The sequence below is a fragment of the Hypomesus nipponensis genome, chromosome 3 (genome assembly GCF_054491055.1).
Source record: "Hypomesus nipponensis isolate SF chromosome 3, ASM5449105v1, whole genome shotgun sequence".
Lineage (NCBI taxonomy): Eukaryota > Metazoa > Chordata > Actinopteri > Osmeriformes > Osmeridae > Hypomesus > Hypomesus nipponensis.
In genome coordinates this window covers 4,233,521-4,254,133 of record NC_140363.1, presented here as the reverse complement: position 1 = coordinate 4,254,133, position 20,613 = coordinate 4,233,521, and the positions used below count along the sequence as shown (strand labels likewise).

General features: G+C 45.8%; 1 protein-coding gene across 4 annotated transcripts in view; it reads right to left on the bottom strand.

Moving 5' to 3' along the window:
* The window catches only part of LOC146299402 (SAM and SH3 domain-containing protein 1-like), a 52,483-nt gene that overhangs the window by 416 nt on the left and 31,454 nt on the right, over positions 1 to 20,613 (bottom strand). The window contains exons 1-19 of one of the 4 annotated variants that reach the window (XM_084684553.1): positions 17,942 to 18,156; positions 12,752 to 12,880; positions 12,331 to 12,381; positions 11,940 to 11,989; positions 10,515 to 10,555; positions 10,116 to 10,202; positions 9,716 to 9,831; positions 9,475 to 9,576; positions 7,728 to 7,860; positions 7,051 to 7,457; positions 6,518 to 6,592; positions 6,283 to 6,426; positions 6,051 to 6,204; positions 5,486 to 5,655; positions 4,785 to 4,991; positions 4,050 to 4,200; positions 2,965 to 3,096; positions 641 to 1,515; positions 121 to 252 (exon numbers count right to left, since the gene is read on the bottom strand). In XM_084684553.1, the coding sequence (XP_084540679.1) occupies positions 121 to 252; positions 641 to 1,515; positions 2,965 to 3,096; positions 4,050 to 4,200; positions 4,785 to 4,991; positions 5,486 to 5,655; positions 6,051 to 6,204; positions 6,283 to 6,426; positions 6,518 to 6,592; positions 7,051 to 7,457; positions 7,728 to 7,860; positions 9,475 to 9,576; positions 9,716 to 9,831; positions 10,116 to 10,202; positions 10,515 to 10,555; positions 11,940 to 11,989; positions 12,331 to 12,381; positions 12,752 to 12,796 (3,072 nt within the window). In that variant the 5' untranslated portion in view covers positions 12,797 to 12,880; positions 17,942 to 18,156. Of the gene's footprint in view, positions 1 to 120; positions 253 to 640; positions 1,516 to 2,964; positions 3,097 to 4,049; positions 4,201 to 4,784; positions 4,992 to 5,485; positions 5,656 to 6,050; positions 6,205 to 6,282; positions 6,427 to 6,517; positions 6,593 to 7,050; positions 7,458 to 7,727; positions 7,861 to 9,474; positions 9,577 to 9,715; positions 9,832 to 10,115; positions 10,203 to 10,514; positions 10,556 to 11,939; positions 11,990 to 12,330; positions 12,382 to 12,751; positions 12,881 to 13,130; positions 13,527 to 17,941; positions 18,157 to 20,613 lie in introns of those variants that run through there. The other 3 variants (XM_084684554.1, XM_084684551.1, XM_084684552.1) reach the window with 3 other exon arrangements.

The following is a 20,613-nucleotide window of genomic DNA, read 5'->3' as shown; positions in this document are numbered from 1 at the left end:
TGTAGAACACACACACAAGACAAGGGGGAAGGCTGCTTAGAAAACGGTTAGAGCGAAGGCATACTTTTCAGTTCCAGATGAGGTAAATGATTGAGAGACATGATGGAGGGCAGGACTCACGGCTGTGCGCTGCTGCCGGTTGAGCTGCTGGACTCTGACCTGGTCCAGGGCCCAGGCGGTCTCTCTCAGCGGCTGGGTTAGCTCGTCAGAATACCTTTGGACCAGAGCCTCTGGGATCCCATAACGACCATACTGCCAGAAAACAATACATTAGATAGGGTAGGATATACATAGATGAAATCAAATAAATATAGGACATTTGAAATATGTACCTAAAGATTTACAGAAAACTTTTTTCATAAAAAACCGAGATACAAATACAACACCCCTATTGATTCAATAATGGGTACTTATTGTGTAAGTGTGTCAACAGTCAATAAAAATCGAAACAATTAAAAGAGTGACGATGCGTCATTGCATTGAGGTATACTTTAAATTAGCTGCGGAGGTAAGATCTAACAGAGACATTGCATAACAGAAGGGTTTTGGGTCTAGCTCAATGGTAGAGCATTGGATTGCAGATCAAGAGGTCGGTAGTTACATGTTACATATCATCCATTAAAAGCTGACACGGCCGTACCTTATCAGAGAAGGGCTCGGCTGTGAGGTCTATGCCCTGTGCCTGTAGCCTCTCCCCCAGCTGGGAGGCCAAATCCATGGGGATGGTGGATGTTCTCCGCCCCGATACCAGCCATTTCCTGGCGCCTTCTGCCCGGGTCGAACCCGGAAGCTGGGCGGTCACAGATTGGGTCGTGGGCGATAACATAGCGACGCCCGCCTCAGCTGTGTCCTCAGACAGGGGTTTGAACTCGCAAGGATTTTCCCCGTTTGTCACTGGTGGTGATGATCGCAAGATCTGGTTGGACGTAGAAGCGTTAGCAGTGTAATGCTTCGGCCTGCCAGCTTGGACTACAGGGAATATTATGGAATGTGTGCCTGGTTTGGAAGAACTAGTCTTGTCTCTCTTGTCAATGCCCAAAGAATTTGACAGGCCACAGCAGAGTGGTGGTTGTGTTAGTAGCAGGGCCTCATCTAGATGTCTCTGCTGGCTCCTCAGCAGATGGAGGAACTCCTTGGCTTGGAGGGTGGTGCTGTGAGCCAGCCTGGGGGCTGCTGGGCCAAGGAATACCCAGTCATGGAGCCCCTGTTCTGGGTGGAGGTCTTCCAGGGAGCGGACGCGTCTCTGCCGCCCCAGGTCTGTATGTGGATCTCCACCTCCTATCTCCCCACAGTTGTGACTCAGATTCACTCCCTGGGGGAAGTGCTGCCCCCTGGGGGTCTGGTGGGGCCCTGCTGGGGAGGGAGCCATGCAGAGAACCTGGTCAGGGCTGGGGTATGGCATGGCTTTTCTGGGGAGGGGCAGGGGGAGGCAGGGGAGCTCTGGGGAAAGGAGGTGACTGGACTCAAAACCCGAGGAGGACCTGCTCATGGAGGAAGAGGTCTTTGTATCCCTCCCTGAAACAAACAGGGGCAGTGTGTCGTTACATGTCAAGCTCAGCTGTATTACAGCAGTGTGTAAAACAAGGATTGACATGAAAAATGCGAAGCGAAACGTATAAGGAAAGAAAAGAGCATGATTGTTGAGTATCACGCGTGGAAGACTTGAGTATGCATGACTGATGGCTGAGAGAAAGCAGCAATAAGCAGGCAGACCACTGTAGTAAACCATTTATTCTCATAGCTCATCTGTGACAGTCATACACTTCAGAACCCTCCAGAGTGAGAAGTGAAAGGATATAATGAAATAAAGTTAGCTTTATTACAACCCTATCTCTGTAACATAAAGCTTCACTGGTCATTTTAGAGATGGTTTTCCAGACCTAAGAACAGTATTTTACTGGATAAACAATTGTTGTACAAAATGCTCAATTTTGACACATTATTAGATTATTTAGTAATGCTACTCTGTATTGATTTGTATTAAGACGTTTTTAGGCACATCATAAAATATTGTGCAACATTATATGGTATTGAACTAGAAAAATATACACACAAAAACAACAAAAATCTTGGGAGGAATATACATGTGGAAAATACACTACTCTAGAACCATTTTCTCTCCACAAAGGTTTCTGACATTCACCATATCTTTTAATATTAGAACAAGTTCTTTGAATAATGTGTACATCTTGGTTAGGACCTAAACCAAAGCAAACAACCAACCACAAAATGATGTAATATGGTAGTATCATCATCAATTGAGCAAATGTTCACAGTAAATGACTAAAATATCGGGCAAAATCATTAAACTACAGCTTTTGTCACGCCATCAGTTCAGCAGCCACCCATGTCAGCAAATGCAATCCCACCGCCACACTGAGATGAATGTCACAAAGACAAATGCACCTGCTGGCAGATCAAGAAATAGTCGACTAAACCTGTGTTTTGGTGGCTGATAACCGCGCCAGACTAAAATGCCAGCGCCAGTAAGAACTCCCTTCTCCCCTGTTCAAACAGGCAGACAGTCAGCCTCCCAGCCTACTATGTAATCTCCTTTGAGAATAATTGGGGAATGTTTAACTGCAAATAAAGGAAATGGTATGCCCCTTGATGTACAAACACTTGTAGGTGGATGGATGGAGGAGTCCTTTACTCTGATGCTGCAAAAAACGGCGGAAAAAGTGTGGAAGGAGTGTGGAGGAAGTAGAGAAATAATTTTAAAAAATTAAAAAAAGATTGCGGAGAAAAAAGGTTTCAAAGAATGACTTAGTACAGCCGAGAAGTCTCTCTTTGCTGTACAGCAGGAAAACTGGGAGGTTGGATTTGGAATGTCAAGCGTGAAGACTGCAGACGAATGCCAACTTTCAGATCGAGGTCTGAGATGACGAAGGAGAAGAAGGAGGAGATGGAGGGCAGTCAGCGGCAAGTCAAAGGCGAGTCACAGACGAGCAAGGCTGTCATTACCATTCTCAAGGTTCTCGTTGCCCTCGTAGCAGCCTGAATCCCGGGGCGAGTCCCCCAGCAGGCCTCTCCGGTCCAAGAGCAGCTTCTCCTGGGAGTCCCCGGACGTCTCTCCACGCTCCGGGTCACTGCTGCCTGCAGGGTACACACACCACCACCAGGGGGCAGTCAGACACAGCGACACTTTTAAAACAAACACTGATGTAGGCCTGTGTTTAGTGTGGCATGAGACATGAACTCCACACACGTGAGCGGACAGACAGAGTGTGTTTGCATGCCACAGAGAGAGTACGTGCGTGCATGTGAGGCATACAGTTAACACACAACATAATTCTCCCTAAGCAAGGATGCTCTCAACGATGACAACCAGAATACTGTGTATGTATGTATCCAGTACAGTCCACACTGTGTGTGTGTGTGTGTATGTATCCAGTACAGTCCACACTGTGTGTGTGTGTGTGTGTGTATGTATCCAGTACAGTCCACACTGTGTGTGTGTGTGTGTGTATGTATCCAGTACAGTCCACACTGGGTGTGTGTGTGTGTATGTATCCAGTACAGTCCACACTGTGTGTGTGTGTGTGTGTATGTATCCAGTACAGTCCACACTGTGTGTGTGTGTGTGTGTGTGTGTATGTATCCAGTACAGTCCACACTGGGTGGGTGTGTGTGTGTGTGTATGTATCCAGTACAGTCCACACTGTGTGTGTGTGTGTATGTATCCAGTACAGTCCACACTGTGTGTGTGTGTGTGTATGTATCCAGTACAGTCCACACTGGGTGTGTGTGTGTGTGTATGTATCCAGTACAGTCCACACTGTGTGTGTGTGTGTGTATGTATCCAGTACAGTCCACACTGTGTGTGTGTGTGTATGTATCCAGTACAGTCCACACTGGGTGTGTGTGTGTGTGTATGTATCCAGTACAGTCCACACTGTGTGTGTGTGTGTGTGTATGTATCCAGTACAGTCCACACTGTGTGTGTGTGTGTGTGTATGTATCCAGTACAGTCCACACTGGGTGTGTGTGTGTGTGTGTGTATCCAGTACAGTCCACACTGGGTGTGTGTTTCTTCCCGGCTCACTGACCGTCACACTCCTGCAGCAGCTCCACGGCAGTCAGCAGCACGGCGCGGTGCTGGGGGTCTCGGATGTTGAGCTCGTCCAGGTCCTCCTCCTCCAGCAGCTTGAAGGTGTCCAGGTCCTCATAACCGTTGAACAGGAAGGTGGGCAGGTGTTCCTGAGGAAAACAACAGGGAGGCGTTCAGGGAGGTCAGACCGTTCAAGCGAAACACTTCAGTACGGTCGAGCCCTTTCCATGGTGACTTAGTATAGTGTTGCATAAAAATTTAGATCCAGGCGATATTAGAATTAGCTAATAGGTAGGAAGGCCCTTTAAGGATGCTTATTAATTTGTGATAAGACTATATGTGTTTATAATATTAGGTAGAATTAGGGCTAGGGTTGGTGTTATTGTAAGATGAGACAAGCGTTAGTTAATAGATAATAGGGCCTTCATAAAATCATTAACACATCGATTTAAGACTTACTAAGGCCCCATTAGCTAAAAAGGCTTATTACAAGCAATCTAGAGCTAAAGTGTTCACAAAAATATTTTTTGTTTTGCTAAATACTTTAAATACTTAATACAGCATAATAACACATGCTGGTTCTTGATTATATTCTGCACTTTCTACCATGCATTGTAGTATTTGTATTTATTAAGCAGACACTTATCTATGCATGCCCCTTTGGATAAAAGCTTGTACCTGTATTTGCTTGTGCTCAGTGTATCAAATAGAAGGGCTTTCTTGGGTTGGGTACCTTGAGGTTGATGCGTTCCAGAAGCTCCTGGACAGATGTAGGCTTGGGCTGCCGGCACTTCCTCCTCCTGCGCGTGCGTTTGGGCTTGGCCTGCTCCTTGCTTAGCACGTCCACGTAGATGAACTTGAAGGTGCCCACCTTGCCGCTCAGCAGGCCCATCCACGTCCCCATCGGTGGCTTGCTGATGATGTCGATCACGTCTCCTCTCTGGAGACAAAACACACCAACACGTTCAGAGGGTTTTGACCACTGTGTTTGACATTTTTATTAATTCAGGAGATTATTTCATCCAAAGCAACATACTTATAGTTCATATAGAAAGTGCAGTGGGAAATTCATTCATTTTGTCATTTAGCAGACGCTCTTATCCAGAGAGACTTACAGTAAGTACAGGGACATTCCCCCAAGACAAGTAGGGTGAAGTGCCTTGCCCAAGGACACAACGTTATTTTTTTGGCAACCTTCTGATTAGTAGCCCAATTCCCTAACCGCTAGCCATCTGACTATTTTAGTGGTAATCTGTATTTCACTATCTCAACTGCAATATGACCTCATTCTGATGATAGGACAGTGCAACAACCTGAACAACATCTAAATGGTTGACAAATGAAGACATCCGTCTTTTGTTCATCTGATCAGCTGCGCTGTCCAGACAGGGTGTGACTGAACGGCTCGATGGATGTGTGTGTGTGCACCCTTGCCTTCAGTTTGAGGGAGTCGCTGTCGTAGGGGCTGGGGGTGAAGTCAGTGTGCACCATGGCGCGCCCACAGAAGGGTCCCCTGTACGGCAGCTCATCCTCCTCCCCATCCTCGGACCTCACACTCTCTCTGTTGCTGTTGGAGGAGTCGGTGGTCCCCACAGTCTGGCCACCTACACACAGCCAGCAGAGACGGGGGACAGGAGGACGAGGTGGGAGCAGGGAGGGAAGGAAGGGACAGGAGGACAGGGTGAATCACTCTGTTTAAACTACCAAGGGGTGAGGAGACGTGGTTCGCACCAACAAATACAGATGAATATAGTGCGTACACCTAGTGCAGATAATAAATGTAGTACACACACTAGCAAGTACAGAACGTCTGTGCATCTATACAATAAGTCTAACTGATTTCTGACTGGTATGTTGAAGCTAGCTTGGTGAAGCTAGGTTCTGGAGAAAGCAAGCTGGTCAACGTGGTTTGAATAACATCCATAAGTCAAAGTTGGTGTCAGTGCAGTGCGAGACTCTATTTTATGACATGTGGGACCTGTACTGGTTGAACACTTACTCATGGAGCTCTGTCCGCTGAGAGAGCTCCTCAGACTCTCCACCGAGCCCCCAGGCTTCAGGGAGGGCTTCTCCAGGGAATGTGTGTCCGGGTGGGGGGAGTGGGGGCAGCTGGACGCCCTGTCTGGGCTCGACTGGAGGGCAGATACACAATGCTGGAGAAAATACTGTCTCGTAAAGTGAAGTTTTCAAGAAAACAAAAGTGGTGTGCATGTTTGATTTGGATGACGTACCTGTTCGGAGAGAGAGCAGTGGTATCTTTTTGAAATGCGTTTTCTCATCGTTTCTCTCACGGACTTCACCTTCTTGCCCAGAGAGATTCGAGACGTCAGTGGAGACTTTGCAGCCTCTCTGGAGGAGCCGTCTCCATCTTTGTTCTAGGATTCAGAAGTAACGTGAATATTGTGTTGGACGGCCCCGGTATGAAATGCTAATACTGACAAGAGCATGTGAACAGCAGAGACTTACAGTGACATCACAGTCACAGTTGACTATGTGCAGAGATCGGTTGGTCAGATCGAAGCCTCCAAAGCTGCAAGTTCTCTGAAGAACACAACACCGGACCATCAATGGAAGAACTCTGAAGAAGGCCTTCACAGTAAACATTTTTTATTTTTTTTAAGCGTCTGTATAACGCATCATACAGAGTGGCTTACTCGACAAAGCCCTCACTGTGATTGGTGGATCAAGTTCACTCCAGCCTTGGAGCCTGCTGCCTCTAATGTAATGTATTCAATTAGTAGGCACTTTTTTCCAAAGCAACGTTCAGTGGGGTAATTGAACCTGGCACCTGTTGATCAGGAGTCATGTGCTCTATCCCTGAGCTATTATCCCCCTTCTTGCCCCCCCCCCCTCATCCGCCTCCCCCCACCTGCCTCCCTACCTTTCATCCATCCACCCACCCTCCACCGACCCTACCCACCCCCCTCCCTATTTGACGACCTACCCTCTACCGACCCTCCACCCACCCCCCTACCATCCTCTCTCACCCCCCCACACACCCCATGGTAGTTGAGCGGGCTAAGGCCTCGCCGGATCTCTCCATCCGTCACCGAGCGCGGCATTCGGGCCTCGTCTCCTCCGCAGCTCTCCACCTCCGACAGGGAGGAGCTGCTGCCCTCCCCCTCCCCGCGGGCCCCGCCACTGGGCCCTTTCTCCTGCGGGCTGCTACCGGAAGACTTGCTGAAGGCTCGGAGCAGCCTGTGGCTACCGCAGGTGTCCAGGCTGCTGGAGGAGGGCGAGGTGGTGAGGCTGTCCGAGTCTCTGGCCGGGCTGCGGGGGCTCAGATGGTCGCGGACGGCGGTCGCCAGGGTGTCCACGGGGCAGGGAGCAGGCTTCTTCTGCACCCCGCAGTACAGAGACACGCCGGCATCCACGTGGAGGGGACCCTCCATGCTTGCCACGCACTCTGGAGAGAACAGAGGGACAGATGGGAGGACAGAAGGCCACATGGTCAACTAACAGCATGGTATACAGAACTCAAGTGTTTGGAAACCTAGAACATTTGTAGAACAGTGCCTGTGATCTATCCCAATAAGTGCTTGGTTGACAATCCAGTAACCGCATAGAACACGTTTATTTTCAGCTCATCTTTTACACAAATCTTTGAAAAATCGTCTCATCCACAGTAGCCAGGTGTGGTTATGTCTCATGCACGGCTGACCGCTGCTGCTCCTACCCTCTGGTCCAACTCTCTTGGCCTCCTCTATCTGGATCAGCTTCTTCTTCACCTTGCGTGTGGACGAGACCAGCTTGTGGAGCCTCCGGAAGGTGCCAGACTCCTCCTGCTCGGTGTCCGACAGTTCACATGACTGTGGGAGAAGGAGCCAACTGTTAGCAGAGGCGAGGATGGAAAGGGTCCTTATCTGATTTGCCTCAAGCTATATTACAGGCTGTCAACATATGTACGGTCTGTCAGTGTAAGGACACTGAAGTGCACAGGGGAAAAATAACTGTGCCAAATCATGCAGTACTAACTCTCACGGACAATAACACCCCTGGTCTGGTTGGATGGTTTCTATTTAGATGCATTCAGTACAAGTGTCAGTCCTGTACAAGGTCCATGAACAGTAGGTTTTGAGACCATTGACCGATTTGAGCTTTGAAACAGTATGTGTTGAATGTTTGGTGTTCATCAGGATGGTAGAGAAAGCAAAGCCTAAAAAAAGGCCCGTCTAATTGGCCTAATGGAGTAAGTGTCCGTTCATGTGTTCTGCTTGGTGTTAGCGACATACAGCTCACCATTTCACACACACAGAGACAGAGCGGCTATGTGCGTCAGAGACTGAAGCAGTGAGGAGCGTGTGTAGCAGCAGAAGCCACGAGCAGCCTTGCGCTCCCCATAAATGCACCAGCAGACAACCCACACTAGAGCTGCAGGCTAAGTGAAGCCCCTGTGGTCTATCATCTACATACACAGATGGGTAAGAAGGGGCTTTTTGGTGAGGGAAAATAATACTTTAGGTTTGCAAGCTGTTTCAGGACATTCGTCAATTATATCAGTTTACAAACAAATGTCTCTTCACGTCTGTTGTGTGCAAGATTGTAGATCTAACTTCTAAAGTAGGTCCTATGGTTGAGACCATCAATAGCCATCATAACTTGGACACACCAGAGACACGTCTGAGTCTTTCCCACATGTGTGCGTGTGTACGTGTGTGTTTGTGTGTGTCCTGACCACGCAGGTTCTATTCCTGGAGCCACAGACGCTGTGAGAACAGAAGAGAAACTTTATTATTTCTGATAAGTAACCCACAGACTGCACCTATAATTACCTACCAAAGCAAACAGTTTGTTCGTGCTTCAATGTTTTTAGAAGTACAAATACTGCTCATATAAGTGGAGAAAGAGAAAGACACAGGGACAGAGTGAGAGAGAAAGACAGCAAGAAAGAGTGAGGGAGAGAGCGAGGAGAGAACAGAGGGAACAGAGAAATAGGGAATCCATCCCGACAAATCTGAAAAATGTGCCCTGGACCCGAGCCCCCTAATCACCCCACCCAAGCATGAAAGCGCTGCAGCCTGCACAACAGAGCTGTGTGCTGAATCACCCAGCTCAGAGCAGCACAATAGGGGGTTAGCGCTTTCACTGGGATGAATAGAAGTCTGCCTGTAGCCCTGTAGATGGGAGAGGGCCCTGGGGGGCTGGAGGGGCTTAGAGGGGCCCCGGTTCACTGCCAGGACATGGACATACATAGGGAGGGAGAGGGGGAGAGGGATAGAGATGGGGAAAGGGAGAGATCAAGAAGAAGAGCGAGGGAGGGAGAAGCCAGTAGAGGAAGCGAGGGCGTCTACAACAGCACAGAAGTATGAGAGGCCCTGGTGCTCTCCAGTGCCCCGGAGAAGACGTGCTCCATTGCCCAGAATGCACTCCGTTCCCAGTGGGAGGGGGCACGGCCGTGTCTCGTGTTGTTCGTGCTGACTCACGTTGCAGTTGAAGGACTCGTTCAGGTCGGGACAGGGGTGATCCATCCATTCTGTGGCTTCAGCACTACAGGACTGCTTGTTCTGGGTCTCAAACTCTCTCAGCTGTGAACAGCAAGGCAAACAAGAGTATTGGATCTGATCCGTCACAAGCAGCTAGAAGACCGAGCACCAACGCCATCTTGAACATGTTTAGCAAACTATTGACGTCAGCTGACATCTGGGACAGGAAGTGAGGTTGTACCCGCGCTAGGGCTTCCTCCACAGAGATCATCTTCTCCTTCACCATCGTCATCAGCTGGATGCGCTCTTCATCACTCATGGTGATATCACTGGCCACAAAGCCAATGTCCTCGCCTGCTGACACAACCGCCGGCATGAGCATTCCAGTGAACGTTCGTGGATATCATAGATATTTACATTCAGATCTGATACACTGTATGGCCAAAAAGTATGTGGACAACTGCCCAGTATACACACCTGCTTGTCATACCTATTATTCTAAAATCATGAGCACTGATTTGGAGCTGGTCACCACTTTGCTCTTATATCTGCATTGACTGTTCTGGGAACGTTTTGGCCATATTGTGTACTGTATATGATGTTCTACATGAAAGACATATATTTGATATGTGTATAAGTACCTTTAGACATCTGTCGCATGCCACCTTTCTGTGACTTACGGAAATTTTGCCAGAAAGACTTATTTTTTCTCTTCCCATCCCATTGTCCTACGATCAGAAACACAATAATTTAATACTTCGTAGTTAAGTCACTGGAGCGCAAATAATAAACCACAGCAACTATAACAAAGGTTTTAGTTGGAATATAGAACATTTGGATAAACAACCGTGTAGGTACAGTACATAAACCCTATGAATGATAGTGTACATATCCAACCATACTGTACATCCATCTGAATGTTCAGTAGAACGGCATACCTGTGTGTATCTAAACAGCTGTTGTAACGTCCAGTTAGACACGTCTCAGAGACATTGTCAGATCACAAGTCTAATAAATATAAGTTCAAATCATAAACTCACCCCCTGGTCCATCTTCAGAGCTAGACTTGTGCATGGTAATCCTGAAGAAAAAGTAACCTATAGTTTAATAAAAGTCATCCTGTAGATCCAGTAACACTAGACACACGTTATGGAAAGATTTCTCTCACCTGCTCTCCCATGCAATTTTCTTCATGTTTGCAGCTAACTATATCACCATTGCCAGCTAAATACACCTCCACCTTCCCTATTTACTTCCCAGTCCACAGATTACAAACGGTCCCTGGCCTTCATTCTACCAGTTTGGTATGCTGGTGCTAAATCAAAGATGTCAACACAGATGAAAAAAAAAACTAAACAAGCTGGCTTATGAGCAGAGGTCAGATCTCTGTGACCATCACAGCAACAATAGGGGCTTTTCACACACATACTGGGCTTTACTGCAACACCAGCTAGAACGCTGCCCTCACATTCCTCTCCCTCCCTCCCTCCCTCCCTCCCTCCCTCCCTCCCTCCCTCCCTCCCTCCCTCCCTCCCTCCCTCCCTCCCTCCCTCCCTCTCTCTTTCCCTCGATATCTCTCTCACTTCCTCCCTCTCTCTCTACCCCCCTAAATATCTCTCTCCCTTCCTCCCCCCCTCAATATCTCTCGCCCTTCCTCCCACTATCTGCCCTCAGTCTCTTTTCCTCCTACTCCCTCTTTCTCGTCCTCCCTCTCCCCCGACCCTCTTTTTCTCCCTCTCTCAAACACTTTTTCATCTTAGACATTAACACTTGTTAACGCTGCTAGCCATGAGGCCCCAGTATTTAAGGGCTACAAACTGACCAGAAGGGGGCAGTCAAACCCACAATTCATAAAACCTGTTCCAAAGATTAATCAAGACACTGCAACATGCTTTTTCCCAGGGACGGCAACACAAAACTTGTTTAGGGTTGACGCATTTCTTACTGAGAGTATATACACACACCATTTTCAAATGTACACTTGGTCTTTGATTTATAGGATCATCTTTTTCTATAAATGTTTACAGTTTATATGTAAACATTTGCAACTTCACAATAGCTGCAACCACGTAAGCGCATGCAATTTGTGTGGACCGACTGACTGAAAGAATGAGCTGTAGAGTTGCTAGTCGAAGCTAATAACGGGTTGCTTTCCCCAACAAATGACGTGACCCCCACCCCAACTCAGATTTTCTACAAGAGCAATCCATCCTTCCAAACACAATCGGAGGAAGGAAGTGAGGTCTTTCCTAGAGGGCCGCATCATGAGAGGAACTTGAGGTCAGCAGGAAGTGAGATAAACACGTCTCTCTCCGTTGACAGTAAGAACAGGTTACTACTGTACCTCCAAGAGCACATGTATTACCACCATGGCTACGAATACTGCCTGGCCAACCATTCTTATAATAAAACTGATAATACTGCTATTATGGATAGGGTTTCAGGAGAGGCTGGGAGGATCGTACCGTCTCTCTGTCTCAGGGGTGGACATGGCACTGTTGAAGCCCAGAGATTCCTGCAAAGAGAGAAAATGACAGATTGTTCAGACATGCAAAGAGGGTGAGAATGGATGCAAACACGCATGATTTGAATGTCACTATGAAATCAAACAACCCCCAAAAAACGAACAAACCAATAAAAGGGTACACTTTGGGAAAACACTGGGACACACTTCCAGGGCTTGTGTTATGTTCAGTGAGGCATGACTGTGACATGACTGTCGGTTTTCCTGACCATGACAGGCCAATTCCACTGCCCTGCTCGGTGACGCACGGGACCAGGAAGTGCCTTTGACCTGGGAGTTTTGTGGTGGGGATAGTTGTGTGTGAGTGTGTGTGGGAAGGGGAGTGGCCTCACCTGTATCTGGAAGCGAAGATGTAGGGATGTGGAGACTGAGTCAACCTTCCCCTGAAACACACCAACAAGGGGAAGAGATGAGACTCATCTTTAGAACAGACATGCGCACCCAGGTGACTCACTGCACTTAAAAGCATGCATGTCATCCTTAAAATGCTAAAATGCACCAGAAGGCCATATCCAGGCCATATAATTGCATAAAGACTAGAGATAGCTGCATTATCAATAATGTATACTGAATAATAATGTTTTTATTTAGCAGATACTTTTATCCCAAGCGTAGATTTGAACCTGCAACCTCTAGATCTACAGTCAAATGTTCTACCACAGCTCTAAACCCAACCCCATCCCAAGACAGACATCTAGGAAAGCGTACTCTGCTTGGCACGCACGTTGAACGAGGTTGAGGTGGGTTACTCACCGTGTCGGCATCCTGGACGACCTTCCGTTTTCGAATCTCGTCCATCCTGTCGCTCACGTCGCTGAGAGAAGTTCCGTAGAAGGCCGAATATTCTTGAGCCAGCTCAGCAATGTTCCCCAGCGAGCCGTCCTGAAACACACGCCAAGGGAAGTGAACACAGACGCCAAAGATTCCGAAACACTAATGTAAACAATGCATCAAAGACTGACTAGTCAATATCAACACTGATCCAGCTGGAAGAGGCCTCGTGACAGAACCGGTTGTTCTGTTCCCATCAAGTGTGTAGGCATGTGTTTGTACAGTGTGTGTATGTGCGTGCATGTGTGTGTATACGCATCTGTGTGTTTGTGTGCACATCCTCCACCCCCCCCCCCCCTACCTCCTCTCCAAATGACTCTCACACACTCCTCAGGCCTCCTAAGCCGTGATCCCTGACCCCTTAAGAGCCGCTGTGTGACGCAGCTGCAGCTCTTGATGACCTCAGTGCCCAGCGCTCGCCGTAAATCCCTGTGGCCATCCAGAGCCTTTCCCTGGACAGGACCCTAGACTTAGGTGTGACCTTCTCAGAGACTTCCTACAATTGTGCTGCCTGTTGATGAGTGTCCTTTGTTGTGTGGGCCGAGGAAAACGGGCAATAAAAACCTTTTTTGGAAATGTTGGAATTACAGTTATTTGACTCTGGATTAATTCAGACCAAGAATGGTCAAAGTAAGGTTAAATAAAATAGTAATTTAATCATATTGCAAATGAATGAAATCAATTACAAAGGAAGGTTAACTTTTAGCTACTCTACCATGATTATTGCAAAACAGAGATAGAAAGCAAGAGGTGAGGAAGGAGGAGTAGGACAAGCCAGAGCTGATGAGAAGGTCTCAGGAGATCAAGAATCCACAGAACAATGCTTCACAATTCCATTTATACCCAAGAACAACCAATCACACCACAATCTTGAACCTTACTTATCAACATTTGACTAGCTATGCTACAGTAAGTTACATAAGGATGTGTGAGAGCCATCAAGTTGAGACTGTCCAGTAACTCCATATTTTACCATATGAGAGGTGGGGGCAGGTTGATAGCCTTACAAGATCAGCCTTTATACTTCTGCCCCAAGTACACCATCTCTTGGTCAAAATAGAAATTCAGCAAATAGATATTCAACTACGAGTATTTATATAGGCCATTGTTCCAACAATTAACATCACCTGTGACCGTGCACCCTCCTGTAACTGGTGTTCCAGCGAATCTATTTCAAGATTAGCCCTTATTCTTCTGCCCTAAGTAGGCCTACACCATCTCGGTCAGTTTTTGGCACTCACTTACTTGTAACTGGGAATACGTGATTACCTTAAATTCCACAGTTCCACATACAGAATTCACCTGCCATTAAATGAATAACTCACTGTATACAGCATCCATGCTCTGTTCAACTTCAGAATCAGATGGATCAGAATGTGCGAACTGTTTTTCTATTCATTATTCTCATAATGTCAGTGTGACTGACAATCCCACACAAGTCTGTAAATAAAAGTACATGGGGGGGAGAATTGCCAGTAGCTATCATACATAGGCTTTTCTGCATCAATTTCGGCAGCAGCAGTCAAGGTCTCTTCGTCGTTTTTATCATCTTAATCATCATCCTGTGATGAAAAGCATTCGGTTGGGGGCAACTTCTATTACAAGTTGAATAGGCACCAACTGATATTTAGGTTGTATCATGTCAAATATGATTAAAACCAAGGTGACGTAGAGGCTACAATCACGAGCTTATAGGCCTAAGCAAAATATTCCTTACCTGTTTGTAGTATGTTTTTATATTTAATATAACATTGAACATGCTATTTCCACCACTTTTTCACCTGTAATATTAACGGACAGTGGGATTAAATGTTCAACGTATGGAATTGGCTACTGCATTCAAATGTATGCATTGACTCGGCAGCAATCGTCTTCCACCCCCATCTACTCTGCTACAGCCGTGTTGCTTTTTTAAAATGTTTTATATGTGCTCAGATTGATCGTAAACACAAAATCAAACTTATATCTGAAGTTTGGTGAAGTAGGACATCGTTTTTTGTCGCCGGGTGCCATGCTGGATCCTAGTATCGGAGCTCCACTGATGTTGGCTTTTAATAGTTCTCATACCCGCGCTTAACTCAAGAGTGGACATACTCAGAGTTAAATTAACGAATCCAAATAAGCTTTTCTGGAACCAAAAAGAGTTTCCCATTTTAAAGTAGATCAACTCAGAGTTCAGGGTTGGGCTCACAGTTTGTTAAACCCGCTACCTGGAATACCCCTCTGATAGTCTCCGAGCCATGAGAACAGACCGGTCTGGTGTCCAGAGTAAACGTTTACTGAGGCTGATGAGGACCAATGACCTTTGCAGGGTCTTTTCAGGACTTAACATTCTAAACAAGACATTGTCTACCAAATCAATTGTTTTATGCCAGGTCAATGCTTCTCATCAGCATCTAAAAGATACAATTTTGTCATAAACAAACATCACAGACGACACAGTTTCATAATGTGTCAGAAAGCATGCATATAGTGTAGACAAACGTCAAACCACATTGTTTCTACTTTAACCTACATGGTAACCACACAGTTGATATGTGCCTTTGTGCTTCTATAAACCTTGGTGGGAAATCTTGTGTGACTGAGAGAAGGATGTTTAGTGACACTAATAGAGCAGAGAAAATGTACAGTTATGTACATTAGGGGTAGGGGAAAAATCGATTTACATTTGAATTGTGATTCAGCTAGCGATTCAAATCACAAATTTGTGAATCTATTTTTTGTTGTGAGTTTTTCTTATATACACACACACTTACACACCAAAATTATAAATGTAACACTTTAGTTTTTGCCCCCATTTTTCATTAACTGAACTCAAAGATCTAAGACTTTTTCTATGGACACAAAAGGCCTATTTCTCTCAAATATTGTTCACAAATCTGTCAATCTGTGTTAGTGAGCACTTCTCCTTTGCCGAGAAAATCCATCCACCTCACAATTGTGGCATATCAACATGCTGATTAGACAGCATTATTATTGCACAGGTGTGGAATAATGGCTTGACCCATTAGGTTGACCACAATAAAAGGCCACTCTAAAATGTGCAGTTTCTCTGTATTGGGATGGTCCGGGATTGTGTCCGAAAACCAGTCAGTCACGATTAGGGTCAGGGTTAGGGTTAGCTAACCCTCGAGCTAAGCAGTCGCGACCCCAATCCGATGAGGACGACCCGATGAGGATGACAAGCATGCAGATGAGCTTCCCTGAGACGGTTTCTGACAGTTTGTGCAGAAAAAAAAAAAATACAAAAAAAATACAATTTAATTTTTTTCAAATAATCTCTGAAAAATTGTGAATTGATTTTTAATAGAAAGTACCAAAAGATTCCCACCCTTAATGTACATATGTACTACTCAAATGCACTGAAAACAGGCAACTCAATGTTGATGAATACTTCAACATAGGAATGTAGAGTATGTCACATTTAATTGTCTGGCAAGTTGTTAGCAAAAACTTATACTATGGTTGAATAATTTACAAAACATTGTTGCCGTTCGGAAATGGAAATGACCCCCCTAGGATAAGTCATTTTTACATGAGATTATACTACATGACAAGGTATGTTTTGTTTTCTTTAATGGGGTAGCTAGCATTATCATCCTCAGTTGGTGAGTTGTATTTCAACTATGGCAGCCTCTGTACACAGACAACAGGCTTTCCACAATAGATCTCCACAATAAGAACGATTTGTGTGTTTTTATACCATTCCCCTCTCTACATGGTCTCTATCTCCGTATGCAAATGTGCCCCCAAACAGTCTTGTGCTGTGAGAAGTAACACTGTGGGCTCACTTGTCTCGTGGTATGATACTCTGTGACTGACTCAACTGTCCGGAAAAACAGGCCATTCATTTGCTAAATGACATGCCCCAGGGTCAACCACGGACTGATATCCGGCTGCTTTACACTTTCGCAAAAATGAGGTTAGGATCCAGAGAAATAGAGAGAGAGACAGACAGTGTTGAGGCTCTTCCAGACCCTCGCAGCACACTGATCCAGATAAACAGCCTATTGTGAATACAACCACATGATATAGCATCGCCCCGAGAGCTTGATAGACATGGCATGCCTGTTACACTTAAAAACCAAGTGTAACAAGTAAGTGTAGTTCATTTGTTTTTTAAACGTTCGCACTCCAACGGCAGTCCAAATTGGAGGTGAGGGGAGACACAATCAAAGACATGCTTTGATCTGCCTCAAACTCTCTCCATCTTTAACCCCCCCCCCCCCCCGGCAGACACACACGAAACACTGAACGTGTCAGGTCTGAAGAGGAGGGGGGTGGGTGCTGAGAAGGACACCGAGGTGTCACCTTACTCCTGACAACGACAGGAAAGTCTGCTTGTCTGTCCCACATTGTTCTCCCAGGCATCAGTAGCCTCTTCTGGGAAAGAGACCTTGCTCTGACCACATGCTCAACAACCAGGCTCAGTCTCACTGCTGCCCTGATTCCTAGTTCGTTGTTTATACAGTGCTGTACGGATACATTCAATTCTAGATAAATTCCAACATGAGAAAACCCATTACATAGTCATTACGTAAGTGATTAGGCGTGATTATTTATGAAGCAAACATGGTAGATGTTTCAGCTCTCTTCCTGAATGTGGGACACTTGTTTCTAAAGTAATGCAGTAGACAGCCCAGCAAAAATAGCTTGTGCTGGGCAAGACCTCAAAATACGACTGCTCCTTTAGCAAAACGGGAAAAAGTTAAAAACCACCACGGAGTTTTCGCAAGCAACTCTCACCACTTTGGAGGTACCGACCCAAGTGGCCAGTCACTCAAGCAGGCTTTGGAACTGCTGTGTGCTCAAACAGCACTTAGCCGAAGTACTATGAGTACCCTCTTCCACTGTGCTTGACAGGTCACATCACAAAGCATGGGAAGAGCTACAAAAGAAGACTTTCCTAACTCAAACATGAACAATTCTGTCTTTCTAACCTCATCCACATAATTCATCCAACTACAACATGACTATCAGAAAGAAAATCATAGGTGCATTCTGTCGGATTGATCCACGATAAGTCTTCCCTTGGCACATCCCTAACAAAGTAACAAACGGTTCACTTAACTCCTGTTGAGGAACGTTAAGAGTGTTCAATTCAACACTCACCACCAGTTGCCATCTGTCTGTCAGAGGTCTCCCATACGCTGGCTGCTTCTCTACTCATCTGCTCGTAACTGTTCTGGAACCTACAGTGAGCTCAGGCAGGAGATGGAGGCAGAGTGAGTCAAGGGAAAAGGAGGTCCTGGGGTTGTAAATCAGACAGCATGCCGGAGGGTCAACCACAGCCTGCTGAAAGGAGGGACTCCCTGCACAAGCTGAACAACACTGGGACCACCTAATGGTCCAAATAAACCACCTTGGATCTCTTAGAGACTCTGTCTCTCTGTCTCTCTGTCTCTCTGTCTCTCTGTCTCTCTGTCTCTCTGTCTCTCTGTCTCTCTGTCTCTCTGTCTCTCTGTCTCTCTGTGTGTGCGTGTTAAGGGAAGGGAATAGTTAAGCGAAAACTAAACCTATCAATGACCAACAGAGGGCAGCAAATGACAACTCCAGCTAAAATGCTCATCAATCAGACATTGTAGTTCAGTCAAGACATGTATTGATTTAACACCAGAATAACGACAGAACTCTACAACCTAGACCATCTCATCTTCTAGCCACAACATCATTCTAAATCAAATGTTTGTGGCATTCATCTAACTATTGATTTCGTAAAAACACAGCGGACTAAACCAGGAGGGTATAGTGGTGGGCCGTTATCGGCCCGTAAGAGTCTCACATTCAGAGTCTCAGAGTCTAATGAGGCGATAAGAAAAAAAAATATTCTCAAAGTTGGGTTGGGAGCTGGGTCTATACTCCGCAAGCTAAGATGACTTTCACCTTGATATTTTAGCGCAGATGTATACCTAGCCGAATTGCACTGTAGGGGACGAGAACTAGTCTTCGAACCTGTGTGTATGAAATTATCACATCAAACATGACGTGCTAACATGTTTGCAGCTAAGAAGCCGCCGGGTTTGCTTCAGGAAAAATGTATTTTTAAGAAGCTTTCCAATGGAAACCTCGACAAGACTAAGGTTGTTTGCACGTTGTGCTATGCGGAATTAGGAGTTCTTCCAGGCTCAAATACCACCTAAACGTAAAGCATTCCTTATGCGGAACATGCCGGGCCAAGCACTGATAGCGCAGGGGAAGAGTCGTCGTCAAACTATTGTTTGAGTGCAACCGAGGCTAGCCAGTCAGCACAGCTCTATCAACCAAGCTAACACATCTAATAAACAGTTAATAAAACACAAGTACATCTTATTGAACATAATTTATTTTCATCACCAATTATCATAATAGAACAGCTTTCTCAAGCAGTTTGTGATGCATTTTGGAAAGAGGAGATGAGCCCCTGGTCTAATGCCCCACCTGGCTTGACAAACCCGTTCTCAAAGACTTACTTTTAGTCATTATTAGGGTGCACACATATTCTGAATGCCTTCGGCCGAATTCAAATGAGCCATTTTAATCTAGATTAACGCCCAAATTACAGTGATATTAATCTAGATTTTTTTTATTTTATCTATGCCCACCGCTAGTATAAATATTTGAGATTTCCATCTGACCTCCTTCAGTGACTCGCAGTATTGTAGATCTGCATAGTAGGATTAAGAGTGACAAATCCATCATGTATTTGTCTAATCTGAAGCAAAGGGTATCTAATCTTCACCCTACCGTTTCCACAGTAACGATTGGGCAAACAAAGCCATGATCAGATCCAAGGCAGAAGCTGCAGATTACACGGACGTGGAGGAGAAAAGGGAGACAGAGCAGAGCTGGATTCACAGCTGAGGTAGAAAGCAGAGCTGGATACACATTTGAGGCAGAGATCTGGATATACACATAAGCGAATGGGACATAAAGTTGAAGTGCAGATTTTAGCTGGACCCAGTGGAGGGCAAGGCAGCTTGTGCCAGAAAGGGCAGTTTTCCACCTGACCAAGCAACAGTGGCATGCACATGGGTGCTAGGCATGCATGAGGGGTCTGTAATCTGCCAGTCAATCGGCCTGCCTGGCCTGGCAGCGACCGTCTGAGCTATGAGGACCTCTCGAGCTGTCGAGGAATGCAACACTGGGTCTAGAATGTACAGCTGTCTAGTGTGGAGGAAATTGGGATTTAATGTGTACTTACATTATTCACTAATCAATAGAACTTTAATTAATCAATATAACTAGTCATTAGATATAGTAGTTAGCATGTTCTCATGCGAGTTTGCTATAAATAAGAGTAGATGTGTCTTATTGTCAAGTTGAATAGATGTTCGGAGACAGGAGAAAGTACTGTGTAAACATCTCTTGTGATGATGACAACAACGGGGAGAAGTCCACCTATGATCTTTCTCTGCCCTGAGAGTGGTCATGGGCTGGGAGCTGTGAATCTCTTTCTCTGAAACTGTTGTAATGTATTTACTGCCTGACTGTCACCATCTATGTTTACATTCTTGTGCCCTATAAAAGATGGTCTTCCGGCCTCCAGAGCTGAGAGAGACATGATTGAGACCTAAGCCTGGTGTTGTTCTCAATTATTGTCAGAGGTCTGGATCTCTCACATTCTGCAGATTGATAATACTCATTAAAATCCAGAACTCAACTGAATTTAGTCACTCTGTTAATGAAGAGACAGCCAAAACACTTTCTTCGTCAAAAGGGGCACAAACGTGTCTTGAATTTTCAGCTGTCTGGGAACGGAACTCTGGGTCTAGAATGTGGGCTTGAACTAGGAACAGAACACGCAA